The sequence below is a fragment of the Esox lucius genome, chromosome 20 (assembly GCF_011004845.1).
Source record: "Esox lucius isolate fEsoLuc1 chromosome 20, fEsoLuc1.pri, whole genome shotgun sequence".
Classification (NCBI taxonomy): Eukaryota; Metazoa; Chordata; class Actinopteri; order Esociformes; family Esocidae; genus Esox; species Esox lucius.
In genome coordinates, this window is record NC_047588.1 from 30,160,774 (window position 1) to 30,177,503 (window position 16,730).

The 16,730-nt window shown below is 41.3% G+C and overlaps 1 protein-coding gene across 3 annotated transcripts in view; it reads left to right on the top strand.

Moving 5' to 3' along the window:
• abcb4 (ATP-binding cassette, sub-family B (MDR/TAP), member 4) overlaps positions 1-16,730 on the top strand; it is a 68,632-nt gene that overhangs the window by 39,563 nt on the left and 12,339 nt on the right. Inside the window, exons 1-15 of one of the 3 annotated variants that reach the window (XM_029115619.2) lie at positions 7,250-7,479; positions 8,134-8,207; positions 8,431-8,521; positions 9,247-9,403; positions 9,482-9,530; positions 9,730-9,921; positions 10,059-10,230; positions 11,960-12,084; positions 12,630-12,801; positions 13,498-13,611; positions 14,548-14,658; positions 14,960-15,085; positions 15,591-15,794; positions 15,906-16,076; positions 16,178-16,339. In XM_029115619.2, coding sequence (XP_028971452.2) covers positions 8,146-8,207; positions 8,431-8,521; positions 9,247-9,403; positions 9,482-9,530; positions 9,730-9,921; positions 10,059-10,230; positions 11,960-12,084; positions 12,630-12,801; positions 13,498-13,611; positions 14,548-14,658; positions 14,960-15,085; positions 15,591-15,794; positions 15,906-16,076; positions 16,178-16,339 — 1,908 coding nt within the window. In that variant the 5' untranslated portion in view covers positions 7,250-7,479; positions 8,134-8,145. Of the gene's footprint in view, positions 1-7,249; positions 7,480-7,651; positions 7,951-8,133; positions 8,208-8,430; positions 8,522-9,246; positions 9,404-9,481; positions 9,531-9,729; positions 9,922-10,058; positions 10,231-11,959; positions 12,085-12,629; positions 12,802-13,497; positions 13,612-14,547; positions 14,659-14,959; positions 15,086-15,590; positions 15,795-15,905; positions 16,077-16,177; positions 16,340-16,730 lie in introns of those variants that run through there. The other 2 variants (XM_029115620.2, XM_034288618.1) reach the window with 2 other exon arrangements.

Below are 16,730 nucleotides of genomic sequence, written 5' to 3' on the forward strand. Positions count from 1 at the left end.
TTTGATTGTCAAAGTAAGGTTAAATCAAAGCAAATGTAGGTATAAGGTTGAATCAAAAGATAATGTATCCAGGTTTAAAAATACATATCATAAATGTTGGTGAATTGCCGCTGTATTAAAAAGATTAGCCCTCAGTTGCTAAGCTAGGCATTTTTTCCAAAGTGGTGGCTGTGGGGCAAGATGAACAAATGGTTCTTTGCCCCACCATGAGATGAGATGTTACATTTGTTGTGTATCAAATATTATTTTAATGTAATACTGCATACCTGACAATTAGGGATTCACCGATTAATCGGCCAGCACTCGGTAACGGCCGATTCTAGGCAAAAAATTTAATAACCGGTATCGGCCGACTACTTTAAAATGACCTATTACTTGCGACTTATTGTGATGTCTGAAAAGGCATCATGCTTAGTTGATTTTTATTATAGACGTTATTATGACGTTTATCCAGTCATGTGTCAATAATATAGTGACAGGCTGCTTAGTTGCACAGAGTATAAGGTGAGAGCTATCTCACTTCGTCAATACATTATTTATTTTTTACACTTTTAACTCGATACTGAATCCAAAGGCAAGACACAAAGAAGCCTGCCAAGTTTGTAGAACCCCCCCCCCCCATTATAGAACTGTAAACATAACTATGTAAATTCAGCAATATTTATAAGATGCAATCAGCACGTGCTGATTATAGACAAATAATGGTGCGTTTTTACGTTTTAAAAAATTGCGACACCCCTGCCTGTTTCCTCACAACGGTTTGATCCACTGCCCCCCGCAAGCCTTCAGCAGTGGCACATCGTGCACATACGGTGCGTGCACGTCTGTCGTTGGTGGTTGACTTTCAGTATGTAGTTCAAACAAAGGATTTGTTAGACATTTCTTTACTTCTAACACTTTACTTCTAACACAATAAAACACATTTCTAACCGTCACCAGCCTTCATTTTCTCTGCATTGAATTACTACATTGAATCACTCTTTACGTTAGCTAGTGTTTAGCTGATGTTTGCCAGCAAGTGTACCTTTCCCTCTGTGTACCTTTCATTAGGCAAGCCTAGTTCAGCCGGCCCGCAATAGAAAGTGATGCCCTCTCGAAATTCGAACCATGATGAAAGGCAGTGTGGTTAACCACTACACCACAGAGCTTGCCATTTACTGGGTGTCAGTATAGCCTCTTGTGTCTATCCTGAACAAATCCTCTTTTGCCACTGGCCGTTTTAACAGCTAATTGGCCATTCGTGAATGACATATGGTACAGTTAAACTGATTAACATTTCTTAACTAAGTTTACCTCAACCACAAACAGCATCTATGAACTGTTTTGCTTTTGCCACTGGCCGTTTTAACAGCTTATTAGCCAGTAACAGGCTTACTAGTATCTACCAACTTCCTATGAATAGTCATAAGAATTGAGCAATTGCTAGTGAGACTGAAGATTAACTTTTCCATACCAGAAACAGTCACAATATAACCATATATAGTTTTTGTTAAGGCTTACTATAACATACCTACTGAATGTTGTAGCCAGCTAAGTGTTTGTCTATCCTGACCCAAAACACATGCATGGATGCCATACCATACCATACCATCTTCTTCCGCTTATCCGGGGCCGGGTCGCGGGGGCAGCAGTCTAAGCAGAGATGCCCAGACTTCCCTCTTCCTAGACACTTCCTCTAGCTCTTCCGGGGGGACACCGAGGTGTTCCCAGGCCAGCCGGGAGACATAGTCCCTCCAGCGTGTCCTAGGTCTTCCCCGGGGTCTCCTCCCGGTGGGGGAGGAGTTCCGGAGGCATCCAAAACAGATGCCCAAGCCACCTCAGCTGACCCCTCTCGATGTGGAGGAGCAGCAGCTCTACTCTGAGCTCCTCACGGGTGACCGAGCTTCTCACCCTATCTGTTAGGGATCGCCCAGCCACCCTGCGGAGAAAGCTCATTTCGGCCGCCTGTATCCGGGATTTTGTCCTTTCGGTCATGACCCAAAGCTCATGACCATAGGTAAGAGTAGGAACGTAGATTGACCGGTAAATTGAGAGCTTCGCCTTGCGGCTCAGCTCTTTCTTCACTACGACAGACTGATACATCGACGGCATTATTACAGAAGCTGCACTGATCCGTCTGTCAATCTCCCGTTCCATCCTTCCCTCACTCGTGAACAAGACCCCTAGATACTTAAACTCCTCCACTTGAGGCAGGCACTCTCCACCAACCTGAAGTGGGCAAGCCACCCTTTTCCGATTGAGGACCATGGCCTCGGATTTGGAGGTACTGATTCTCATCCCCACTGCTTCATACTCAGCTGCAAACCGTCCCAGTGCATGCTGAAGGTTCTGGTTTGAAGGGGCCAACACGACAACATCATCCGCAAAAAGCAGAGACGAAATTATGTGGTCCCCAAACCTGACACCCTCCGGCCCCTGGCTGCGCCTAGAAATTCTGTCCATAAAAATTATGAACAGAACCGGCGACAAAGGGCAGCCCTGCCGGAGTCCAACATGCACTGGGAACGTCTGACTTACTGCCGGCAATGCGGACCAAGCTCCTGCTTCGGTCGTTCAGGGACCTGACAGCCCTTAGCAAAGAACCCAGGACCCCATATTCCCGAAGCACTCTCCACAGGATGCCGCGAGGGACACAGTCGAATGCCTTCTCCAAATCCACAAAACACATGTGGACTGGTTGGGCAAACTCCCATGAACCCTCCATCACCCTGTAGAGGGTATAGAGCTGGTCCAGTGTTCCACGGCCCGGACGAAAAAACCACACTGTTCTTCCTGAATCCGAGGTTCTATGCATGCATGCGTACTTCGAAAATCCACCACAAACAGTTGCAATATAACCTTAAACTGTTTTATTTGAGGCTTACTATAATGCAGATACAGATACTGAATAATTCATAATCCATATGGTGCATTGACTATGAGGATATACGAACGTGGGTCAGTTACTCACTCAGTAAGAGACATTAGCTCTTCTTGGCTGGCTCCGCATACGCAGTCCGGCAAAAAATACAGCATATGTCAAATTGGTGGCCTTTTGACCTATGTCTGAATGGGGTTTAAGGCTTTTCTTATTCAAATATATGGAAAAAGAACGTAAAATCAACCAAATTTTTTTTCCATTTATGACAAGGTACAAAGTTACAGAAATGTCAAAATATCGGCCAATTACGTTATATGAATATTGGATATTGTTATAGGACAATAATTTTCTTATCGGTGCATCCCTACTGACAATAATTTTTGTATATAAATGTTTGTAGAAAAGCTATCATGACACAAAACATCTGTACATCTGTGGAGTATGTCTGTCATTGCATACTATAATGTCATAGAGACATTAGCTCAATCATATCTAACATACAACAAACACATTTACCTAAAAGAAATATTACCCTGGCTACTTTTACAACATTTGAATCTTGGGCAAATCAGCTGATCTGACTGGTCATAATTACTAGATGAGTATTTGACTGGCTGTGTAAATGTTTTTAAAAAAAATACTGCTCTTGAATACAAAAGCCTAAGTCAAAGAGACAATAGTTCCAGGCGAATTGACTTGCCCAAGGATGAAGAAATTGAATAGAGGTTATGTGTGTGTGCCAAAAGCTTTGTATTCCTAGAACCATATTTTTTGGCCTTTCATTTACATAGTTTGTTATGCGATTGTATTTTTGGTGCATGCTGTCTTGTTTTCATCTTTTTTTATCCACAGCTGTATTTCTAAATACACAAAGTAGAACAAACTAAAATATGTGTACATCTGTGGCGTGTGTCTGTCATTGCATACTATGTCATAGAGACATTAGCTCAATCATATCTAACATACAACAAACACATTTACCTAAAAGACATATTACCCTGGCTACTTTTACAACATTTGAATCTCGGCCAAATCAGCTGATCTGACTGGTCATAATTACTAGATGAGTATTTGACTGGCTGTGTAAATGTTTTAAAAAAAAAATACTGCTCTTGAATACAAAAGCCTAAGTCAAAGAGACAATAGTTCCAGGCGAATTGACTTGCCCAAGGATGAAGAAATTGAATAGAGGTTATGTGTGTGTGCCAAAAGCTTTGTATTCCTAGAACCATATTTTTTGGCCTTTCATTTACATAGTTTGTTATGCGATTGTATTTTTGGTGCATGCTGTCTTGTTTTCATCTTTTTTTATACACAGCTGTATTTCTAAATACACAAAGTAGAACAAAATAAAATATTCAAGAATGTTGAATAATATCTGTTGAGTTGCAAAATTTTCTTTATATTGTGTTGTAGGCAGGATTCTCATAATTAAAGGTCCCACAGTTCGGCGCCATCTGGCTCTTTAATGGACCGAAGGTGCCGTGTCTCTGTCCAGTTACTTTAGTAAAGTAATAAGACTGTTTTGTATCTATTTAAAAAATATATATATTTGTTGGATGTGAAACAATATACAATGAATCTGAGTAATTATCTAAAAACCATAGTTTCAAGGATAAAACATAAATGTATAAAATATGAAGCTCAACTACTGTAAAACCTCACATACACAGTTAGGTCCGGAAATAATTAGATACTGACACAAGTTTTGTTATTTTGGTTGTTTACCAAAATATATTCAAATTAAAGTTAAATAATGAATATGGGCTTAAAGGGTTTAGGAATTACAGCTCTTTAATATGTAGCTCCCCCTTTTTTCAAGGGACCAAAAGTAATTGGACAATTGACTCAAAAGCTGTTTCATTGACAGGTGTGGGCTATTCCTTCGTTATTTCTTCATCAATTAAGCAGGTAAAAGGTACGCAGTAGATTCCAGGGGTGGCATTCGCATTTGGAAGCTGTTGTTGTGAGCCCACATGCAGTCAAAGAAGCTCCCAATGCAAGTGAAACAGGCCATCCTTCAGAGAGATAGCAGGAACATTAGGAGTGGCCAAATCAACAGTTTGGTACATTCTGCGAAAAAAGAACACACTGCTGAGCTCTGCAACACAAAAAGGCCTGGACATCCACAGAAGACAACAGTGGTGGATGATCGTAGGATCCTTTCCAAGGTTAAGAAAAACACTTCACAGTTTCCAGCCACATAAAGAACACTCTCCAGGAGGTAGGCATATCATTATCCAAGTCTACCATATAGAGAAGCCTTCACAAGAGCAAATACAGAGGGTTCACCACAAGGTGCAAACCATTAATAAGCCTCAAGGATAGAAAGGCCAGATTAGACTAGCCAAAAAGCCAGTCCAGTTTTGGAACAGCATTCTTTGGACAGATGAAACTAAGATCAACCTGTACCAGAACGATATGGTATGGAGAAGGCTTGGAAAGGCTCATGATCTGAAGCATAACACATCATCTGTAAAACACGGTGGAGGCAGTGTGATGGCATGGGCATGCATGGCTTCCAGTGGCACTGGGTCACTATTGTTTATTGATGATGTGACAGCTGGATGAATTCTGAAATGTATAAGGATATCTTATCTGCTCAGATTTAGTCAAATTCAGCACAGTTGATTGAACAGCATTTCACTTTACAGGTGGACTATGACACAAAATATACTGCGAAAGCAACCCAGGAGATTTTAAAGGCAAAGAAATTGAATATTCTGCAATGGCTCAGTCAATCATCTGCCTGATCTCAACCCGATCGAGCATGCATTTCACTCGCTGAAAACAAAAAATAAGGCAGAAAGACTCACGAACAAACAAACCCATACGGAAAATAAATGTATTTTAAATATTTTTGAATACATTTGGAAAATATATTTCTGAACACATTTGGAAAATATATTCCTGAATGAGCTTCAAAATACATTTTGTAATTTATTTTCTATAATACATTACAATTGTAATGAGAGCATTGTTGATGGTGGAATACATTTGGACAAAACTGAAATGTATTTATACATTTTCAAGTACATTTAGGAATAAAAGCTCTAATGTATTTTGAAAAAAATTAAATGTATTTATACATTTTTAAATACATTTCAGAATAAAAGGTGAAATAAATTTTGATACCTGAAATGTATTTTGAATAAAGATAAATGTATTTATACATTTTTAAATACATTTCAGAATAAAAGGTGAAATACATTTTGATACCTGAAATGTATTTTGAATTAACTTAAATGTATTCGACATCTATTCATCATACATTCTACATACATTTTGCAATGCAAAAATATATTTATTTTCCATATGGGACAACTGAAGACAGCTGCAGTAAAGGCCTGGCAAAGCATCACAAAGGTTGTCCATGCGTTACAGACTTCAAGCAGTCATTGCGGGCAAAGGATTCTCAACAAAGTATTAAAAATGAACATTTTATTTATGATTGTGTAAATTTGTCCAATTATATTTGAGCCCCTGAAATAAGGGGACTGTGTATGAAAATGGTTGCAATTCCTTAACGTTTCATACAATATTTTTGTTCAACCCCTTTAATTAAAGCTGAAAGTCTGCACTTCAATTGCATCTCAGATGTTTCATTTCAAATCCATTGTGGTTCGTACAGGGCCAAAATTATGAACATTGTGTCAGTGTCCACATATTTCCGGACCTAACTATATCATACGTTTTCAAAGAGAAGTAAACATTTATTCTCTCCTTTAGTTTAATTTTTAATTTCAAACATTGTAATGAGGAATGATTATAAGCAAGACTGTTTGGAAATGGACAATGCATTATTAAATTATATTTGAAAATTGTGTTCAGGTTTTTATATATAAAAAAAAGGATTGGTCAATTTACCCCCAGATGGCTCAACTTACCCCTTGATTAGGATCATCTTACCCCTTGAACAGGATCAAATTACCCCTTGACTAGGATCAAATTACCCCTTGACCAGGATCAACTTACCCCTTGACCAGGATCAACTTACCCCTTGACCAGGATCAACTTACCCCTTGACCAGGATCAAATTACCCCTTGACTAGGATCAACTTACCCCTCGACCAGGATCAACTTACCCCTTGACCAGGATCAACTTACCCCTTGACCAGGATCAACTCAACCCTTGACTTGGATCAACTTACCCCTTGAGATGGATCAACCTGGGGCCACAGGACCACTTTTTATAGCAATCATATTTAAAAGGCCCTTTAGGTAATTTCACCTGACAGGGGACATCCTAAAATAAGGGTAGATGGAGACGATTTATTTCTGTCTCTTTTCCACTTGACTGTGGAACAATTCAAGTAGAAATTGGCTCAATTTACCCCTCTCTCCCTTACATTGTTCGAATTATTCGCCCAACCCTGGCGTGGCATTACACATCTTCAAAACATTGTGGGCTGTCTGTAGAAGCCACAGTTGGACAGAAGCGGTGCGACATCCGCTGGGATGGTGGTAACACTTGGTTAACCATTTTAAGGACATTAAATTGGTGATTTCAGAGTCACACTTCTGCAAACGTATTTCTTTACTATCGGAGTGTAGAGGACAGCATAGCACGGGATCGGAGCGTGTGAACGCAATCCGCGCAACCACCGACCGGAAAAGCGGTGAGTTCGACAGTTGCCATCCTCTAGGTTTTTATTTTAGTTACGAAGTATTCGAAGCTTTGGGGTACGCATTTCCCAGCATACTCTACCGTATTTTGCGTCTTTTAAATGTTTTTTGCGTGGTTTTGCAGCTAGATCATATGCTATTCTAAGAAAAATACATTTTTATAAAATAATCCAATAAGTTATCCTCATAATTTTGGGCATCTAACAATAGAATATGTGTCACTTTATGGTGCTGGGGTATGAAAGTATCAACCGTCTGGGTTCAAATAGGGGTTACACATAATGGTTACAATTGGGAATCCGCTGAACATGTAGCACAGTGTCACTGAAAAATGTGGACACATAAACAATCGAGCAGACGTTTTTTCAACTTATATTCATGAATTTGCTATGTACAATTTTTTTGCTATGTACAAGTCATGTATTTGAATTCGGCTAGACGGTTCTGAATGACAATCAGTACAGGTTAGTTCGTTTTCATTTGTTTCATCTGTGCACATTTCTGTTATGAGTTCACACTATCAACCTCATAACCATTTATTGCGGGTGTCAAAGTTAATTTTTCTCTTGAGTTTGTCAGACCGGTTATGACTAAACATGCTATTTCTGTCTTCCTGCCTGTCTGACTGTCTTACCTACCTGCCATAGGCCCTAGACAACATGGGCAAGAAGTATGAGATGGCTATAGGCAAAGCCAAGCCTGAACAAAACACTGAAATTGGGTAAATATTACGGAGCTATGGTGAAAATGTGGTCTTTGGTTGTTTTTCTTTCGTCAACAATTGAATATCTATGTTCAGAATGTTCAATCTAACATACTGTCATCAGAGCAACTATATCGCTTGGTTTATGTGTAAACAAAGTCCGTTACTAAATTACTTACTTTTATTAAAGTGAATAATTCATCATGGTGTCCTTTGCACTTACATGTTGTGTCACTGCTAGTGTGGATGACGGGAAGAAGGGAAGAAATAAGGGGGGAAAGGAGAAAAAGCAGGAGGAACCAAAGATGCAGATGGTTGGTGCCATATCTCTGGTGAGTATAATCCCTGTCAGACACCTCTCTATCTTTACACTGTAGCATTTATTAACAGGGGTGTGTGTCTGTGTGATCCAGATCTATATGTACATGTCGGGGTCAGACATCCCCACAAAGCCCCCCCGCCTCAACAGCCAGGTCCTCACTAGAAGAAATTACATTTGTTCCAGCTTAGTGTTTGTTTCATAGCCCACCTGTTGTCTCTGATGCAATAGAAAACCCCTTGCCATTGTGCTTGTGTGTGGAGTTGGAACTCAGATCAGACATGAGTGTGGAAATGGGAAGGTCAGGGAGGGGTCTGTTTCCTCAAGGTCTCCTGCTGGGCCAGTAGAATAGCTGGAGGTTGAATTTCCTTTGGTTAAACATACTGGAAAAACATACTGGAACTCTAGACACACGTATTCAGGAGGTGGTCAGTGGTTTCTATTATCTCATTCTCTGCTTTCCTCCCTTTTCCTCTCTGCTCATCCTCTGGTCAACTGTACCTTCTCACTTGTTTCTGTCTCTATTTCTTAATCTTTCACTTCCCTCAGGTCCCTTCCCTCTATAACATTTTTACAGCTAGCAGACGGTCTTATCCTGACTGACTAACAGTGCGTTCATCTTAAGATAGACAGAATAGACAACCACACACCTTAATAATAGTAAATTCTTCAGCAAAGAAACATGTCGTGTACAAGTGTTTATCCTTCCCTGCCCCTCATTGTCACTCCCCTCCACAGTTCCGGTTTGCAGATGGTTGGGACAAGTTGTTGATCGTACTGGGGACCCTCATGGCCATGGTCCATGGGACGGTTCTTCCTACCATGACGATCGTCTTTGGCGACATGACTGACAGCTTTGTAGACGACTCCAAACAGTCACACACGAACCTCACCAGTGAGTCTGTCCCAAAACACACAGACACGCACAATCACTGCTCTCAACTGTCTAACTGTCCATTATCTTCCTCTGTAGACATCACCTACCCTGTTTCCAACATCACTCTGGGAGAGGAGATGACTACGTGAGGCTTGATACTTCCTATTAAATAGTATTTCATATTACTAGATCATGCTTGGCCACTACTTTCAGACTCTTAACATTTTTTAATTTTAATGAAAGATTTTAAAGACCTACTCGTTTTGTAACCAAAAAATTAAAAATATTTTTTAGGACAAATATAAAAGCACTGAACAATATATTATTATTATTATGAATTCCAGCCATGCTATCTACTACTCTATCATGGGTGCTGCAGTGTTGATAGCAGGCTACATACAAGTGGCCTTCTGGACCCTGGCAGCAGGCAGGCAGGTCAAGCGCCTCAGGAAGCTCTTCTTCCACTGCATCATGCAGCAAGAGATCGGCTGGTTTGACGTCAACGAGACAGGAGAACTAAACACTCGCCTCACAGAGTAAAGCAGCTTTCAGTATTCACTGGAGTTTTGTTTTTATATTTATACCATCAAGCTGCAGAATGTAGATGGAGTATAAATATGTGTATGTAATGGTGTGTATTTGTGTGTTTTATTCTGTTCCCTGCCCCTCACAGTGACATTTATAAGATTAATGAGGGGATCGGTGATAAGGTGGGAATGTTGATCCAGTCATTCACCACCTTCATCATCTCCTTCATCATCGGCTTCAGCAAAGGATGGAAGCTAACCCTGGTCATCCTGTCCATCAGCCCCGTGCTGGCCTTCTCTGCTTTTATATTTAGCAAGGTGGGCCTCCTGGACACACACACACACAGTGCCTTGTGAAAGTATTCGGCCCCCTTGAACTTTTCGACCTTTTGCCACATTTCAGGCCTCAAACATAAAGATATAAAACTGTAATTTTTTGTGAAGAATCAACAACAAGTGGGACACAATTATGAAGTGGAAAGAAATTCATTGGATATTTCAAAACTTTTTAACAAATAAAAAACTGAAAAATTGGGCGTGCAAATTTATTCAGCCCCTTTACTTTCAGTGCAGCAAACTCTCTCCAGAAGTTCAGTGAGGATCTCTGAATGATCCAATGTTGACCTAAATGACTAATGATGATAAATAGAATCCACCTGTGTGTAATCAAGTCTCCGTATAAATGCACCTGCTCTGTGATAGTCTCAGAGGTCCGTTTAAAGCGCAGAGAGCATCATGAAGAACAGGGAACACACCAGGCAGGTCCGAGATACTGTTGTCGAGAAGTTTAAAGCCGGATTTGGATACAAAAAGATTTCCCAAGCCTTAAACATCCCAAGGAGCACGGTGCAAGCGATAATATTGAAATGGAAGGAGTATCAGACCACTGCAAATCTACGAAGACCCGGCCGTCCCTCTAAACTTTCAGCTCATACAAGGAGAAGACTGATCAGAGATGCAGCCAAGAGGCCCATGATCACTCTGGATGAACTGCAGAGATCTATAGCTGAGGTGGGAGACTCTGTCCATAGGACAACAATCAGTCGTATACTGCACAAATCTGGCCTTTATGAAAGAGTGGCAAGAAGAAAGCCATTTCTTAAAGATATCCATAAAAAGTGTCGTTTAAAGTTTGCCACAAGCCACCTGGGAGACACACCAAACATGTGGAAGAAGGTGCTCTGGTCAGATGAAACCAAAATCGAACTTTTTGGCAACAATGCAAAACGTTATGTTTGGCGTAAAAGCAACACAGCTCATCACCCTGAACACACCATCCCCACTGTCAAACGTGGTGGCAGCATCATGGTTTGGGCCTGCTTTTCTTCAGCAAGGACAGGGAAGATGGTTAAAATTGATAGGAAGATGGATGGAGCCAAATACAGGACCCTTCTGGAAGAAAACCTGATGGAGTCTGCAAAAGACCCAAGACTGGCACAGAGATTTGTCTTCCAACAAGACAATGATCCAAAACATAAAGCAAAATCTACAATGGAATGGTTCACAAATAAACATACCCAGGTGTTAGAATGGCAAGTCAAAGTCCAGACCTGAATCCAATCGAGAATCTGTGGAAAGAACTGAAAACTGCTGTTCACAAACGCTCTCCATCCAACCTCACTGAGCTCGAGCTGTTTTGCAAGGAGGAATGGGCAAAGATTTCAGTCTCTCGATGTGCAAAACTGATAGAGACATACCCCAAGCGACTTACAGCTGTAATTGCAGCAAAAGGTGGCGCTACAAAGTATTAACTTAAAGGGGCTGAATAATTTTGCACGCCTAATTTTTCTGTTTTTTATTTGTTAAAAAAGTTTGAAATATCCAGTAAATTTCGTTCCACTTCATGATTGTGTCCAACTTGTTGTTGATTCTTCACAAAAAATTACAGTTTTATATCTTTATGTTTAAAGCCTGAAATGTGGCAAAAGGTTGAAAAGTTCAAGGGGGCCGAATACTTTCGCAAGGCACTGTATATATATATATATACACATACACACTCATATACTGGTCTTCACTGCCGTCAAACTGTGTTTTGTCCTCTGTCTAGGTGTTGACGTCGTTCACGTCTCTGGAACAGGGAGCGTATGCTAAAGCTGGAGCCGTGGCTGAGGAGGTGCTGTCTTCTGTCAGAACTGTCTTCGCATTCGGTGGACAACAGAGGGAGATCACTAGGTGTGTGTGTGGTCATTAAACTATATTTGTGAGATCCAGGAGTCCTCACATATCATCAACCAACAAACTAGTGGAGCCGTGTTTTAATCAACAAAACCAACATGTGACTATTACATCCAGATTAGCCTGGGCCAGTCACTGCATCATACAAAGAGAAGCTAACCTGCTAATAGCTGTAACAGGATAGCTTGCTACCGTAGTAACATGATTTTATTAAAATGAACAATTATGTGCCCTGTTCTTCACCGACTCAATGCGGTATAAAGATGCATCACCTGCACTGTACGTTCAGCTGGCTGCGTTCGACACATGGGGGAAATGTTGCGGGAGGTGCTACGTTGACAGACTGAGACAGAAAAATGTTCATATTGGCTAATTAAGGCCAAGTTTAACAGATTGTTTCACCAGACCTTCTGTCCTTTTATCCAGAAGTGTTTGTTGAAAAATATTTGGGTAAGGGTTAGAGGTTAAGATTATTATTATTTTTTAATGGGAGCACATTTCCAAAAATCTCTTACAAATTTAGAGAACATTCTTTACATCAGGTACCAGAATAACCTGGAGGATGCTAAGAACATGGGTATCCGTAAAGCCATCTCTGCCAATATCGCTATGGGCTTCACCTTCCTTATTATCTACCTGTCATACGCTTTGGCCTTCTGGTACGGCAGCACCCTCATCCAGTCTGGAGAATACACCATTGGATCGGTCCTCACTGTGAGTACAGACACACATACACACACACACTCACACACACACAGACATTTGTTTTTCTATTTTTGTCAGGAGCAGAAAATCAGTCATCTATGATCCGCCTAAATTTAACTAAACATTAATTCTCATTTACCTAACTTTCATGCCTAAACTTGACATAGCCCCAACACTTAACATAGCCCCAACACTTAACATAGCCCCAACACTTAACATAGCCCCAATGCCTAACTTAACATAGCCCCAACACTTAACATAGCCCCAATGCCTAACTTAACATAGCCCCAACACTTAACATAGCCCCAATGCCTAACTTAACATAGCCCCAACACTTAACATAGCCCCAACACTTAACATAGCCCCAACACTTAACATAGCCCCAATGCCTAACTTTACATAGCCCCAACACTTAACATAGCCCCAACACTTAACATAGCCCCAACACTTAACATAGCCCCAATGCCTAACTTTACAGAGCCCTAACACCTAGCCTGTAATTGCTTAACCTAATACTGGAAGTTGTCCTTTTACTGAAAGGGCATGGCTAAAAAACCTTGGAACATGTATAGTAAAACCAGGATCACACAAACACACACACACTCTCTGTCTCTCTCTCTCTCTCTCTCTCTCTCTTTCTCTCTCTCTCTCACACAAACACGTGAATGTATGAACACATTGTTGATGTGCATTTGTGTCCTGTAGGTGTTTTTCGTAGTGCTGATTGGTGCATTTGCCATGGGACAGACTTCTCCTAATATCCAGGCTTTCGCCAGCGCCCTGGGGGCAGCACACAAAGTCTACAACATCATTGACAATGTAACACAGTGACTCTGCCCTTACACACACTCAAACACAGTCTGGGCAGATCAGGGTTAACACAGAGCAGACCTGGTCACTGTTGATATAGTTGAATGAACTGTACTTAGTTCACTGTGCGTTTGGTAATGATTCTCAATATTTAAATAATTTTTCACTTTGCCTTCAGGTTATAACACACAGTTGATTACAAATACTCACATGACCAAAACAATGTTGCATTGTGATACAATCTTTTAATTTCAAAAGCATTCAATGGCAAATGTTTTGAACTCTTCTCCCAATCACATAAAACACCTGTATACCAAGATACACACACACACACACACACACACAAACACACGCAAACGCACATACACACGCATGGGCACAACAAAGAGACCAAAATAAGCGGAAGGGTGAGGTGACCCAGGAGGACAGATCTGAGAGAGTGACACACAGGCAGACATAAACACTCTGCATCACAGACTATTGTAAATAAATATGGCTAAGCTAACACACATAGAGAAACCTGCCCCAGCTAACAGTTACTCTGAGAAAGAGGAGAGAAAGGGCATTCCTTTATACGTTTTTGGAAGCAGTGCAGTCTGACAATGCTTCCTCAGTCAGCACTGCAGTCAGGAATACAGGCATCTTTTAAGTAGTAGTGTGTTTGAGTGTGTGTGTGTGTGTGTGTGTGTGTGTGTGTGTGTGTGTGTGTGTGTGTGTGTGTGTGTGTGTGTGTGTGTGTGTGTGTGTGTGTGTGTATGTGTGCACACTGCTGTATAAATAGGATGCTACATTTGTCATTAAACATTGGCTGAAAAACAGGCAATGGAAATGAAATGAACCTTTAATACTAATGGTGTCATGTACACTCAGCAAAATGAGGACATCCAGAGTTGTTTTTCTTTAACTGTATGTTTATGTTTGAAACCACGTCCTTTTTTGTCTCAGAAATCCACCATCAACAGCTACTCGGATGAAGGCCACAAGCCTGATTTCATCAAAGGGAACATCGAATTTAAGAACATCCATTTTGCCTACCCTTCAAGACCGGAGGTCAAAGTAGGTGCAGGCTTTACCTGTGTGTGTTTGTGCGTTGAATGGTGTGTTACTGAGTGTTTCACTATAGGTATTGAATGGTTTGTTACTGTGTTTCTCTATAGGTTTTGAATGGTGTGTTATTGTGTGTGTCTCTAGGTGTTGAATGGTGTGTTACTGTGTTTTTCTCTTTAGGTGTTGAATGGGGTGTTATTTTGTGTGTCTCTATAGGTGTTGAATGGTGTGTTACTGTGTGAGGCCATTAAGACTTTGGGTCACCAGGTGTTGAATGGTGTTGAATGGGTGTTACTATGTTTCTCTATAGGTGTTGAATGGTATGTCTCTAACCGTGCGTAGTGGACAGACCATGGCTCTGGTAGGCAGTAGTGGCTGTGGGAAAAGTACCACTGTTCAACTACTGCAGCGGTTCTATGACCCACTGGAGGGATCAGTGAGTATCGTGGAACACAAAACACCTTTTTATCAACTCAAAGATGGTTTTATTTGTTCTGTGGTGGGAGAGGTCTGAACTGTGAACCGTCAGGGTTATAGGCATCAAATACTCTCTCTTTTTGTTAATATCCCTCTATACCCTCTCTGTTCTGTAACATCTGTTCATACCCTCTCTGTTCAGTAACATCTGTTCATACCCTCTCTGTTCTGTAACATCTGTTCATACCCTCTCTGTTCAGTAACATCTGTTCATACCCTCTCTGTTCAGTAACATCTGTTCATACCCTCTCTGTTTAGTAACATCTGTTCATACCCTTTCTGTTCTGTAACATCTGTTCATACCCTCTCTGTTCAGTAACATCTGTTCATGCCCTCTCTGTTCAGTAACATCTGTTCATACCCTCTCTGTTCTGTAACATCTGTTCATACCCTCTCTGTTCAGTAACATCTGTTCATACCCTCTCTGTTCAGTAACATCTGTTCATGCCCTCTCTGTTCTGAAGGTGTGTGTGGACGGCCATGATGTGCGCTCTCTGAACGTGCGTTTCCTGAGAGAAATGATTGGCGTGGTGAGTCAGGAGCCCATCCTCTTTGCTACCACCATCGCTGAGAACATCCGTTATGGCCGACCTGATGTCACACAGCAGGAGATAGAACAGGCTGCCAGGGAGGCCAACGCATACGACTTCATCATGTCTCAGCCTGATGTACGTTACTGTGTCTGAACGGGTCTGAATGTGTGCAGTTCTTTTTATTACTCAGGCTAGATGGTTGATTACATGACATTATTGATCAACGCTATTGTCAATGTTGAGCAGAAGTTTGAGACTCTGGTTGGAGACAGAGGAACCCAGATGAGTGGAGGACAGAAACAGAGGATCGCTATCGCTCGCGCTCTCGTACGCAACCCCAAGATCCTCTTGTTGGACGAGGCCACTTCAGCTCTTGATGCTGAGAGTGAGACCATCGTACAAGCTGCTTTGGACAAGGTAGAGGACGGACACACACACACACACAACAGTTCATTAACATCTATAATACGTACCATTGCCATTGTCCACCATCTCCCTCCCTCTGTGTCTTCCTTCAGGTCAGACTGGGTCGTACAACCATCATAGTGGCCCATCGTCTGTCTACGATCCGTAACGCTGATGTCATCGCTGGCTTCAAGAACGGAGAGATCGTAGAGCTGGGAACACATAAGGAACTGATGGAAAAAGAAGGTGTCTACCACACACTGGTCACCATGCAGGTAATAGTCATTCATACAGACACAATAATCCTTCCCCACACACCTCACATCTACGTCACCATTTAGGTAACATTGTCACCAAAATGATAGAACACCTGTGTTTCCTGCGCTGATGTACTGCAGCCGGGGTGCGCCAAAATCGTGTCATCTTATATTATTTTGGCTGACGTGGGAGTGTCCGAGGTCACCTGTAACATCGGCATTCACATTACAGACATTTGGGATAACAGGCATCCTAGGTTCTATGTGCATTGCTCACATGTCGTCCCGCCCTCTTACTCGGCTACTCGGCAGAAATTATCATAGAAACAGCATGTGCTGTTTGTTCCATCACCAAGGTAACCCTCTGGCCTTAAAGGGGCAGCCAAAATATTTGTCTCATCTGTGATAT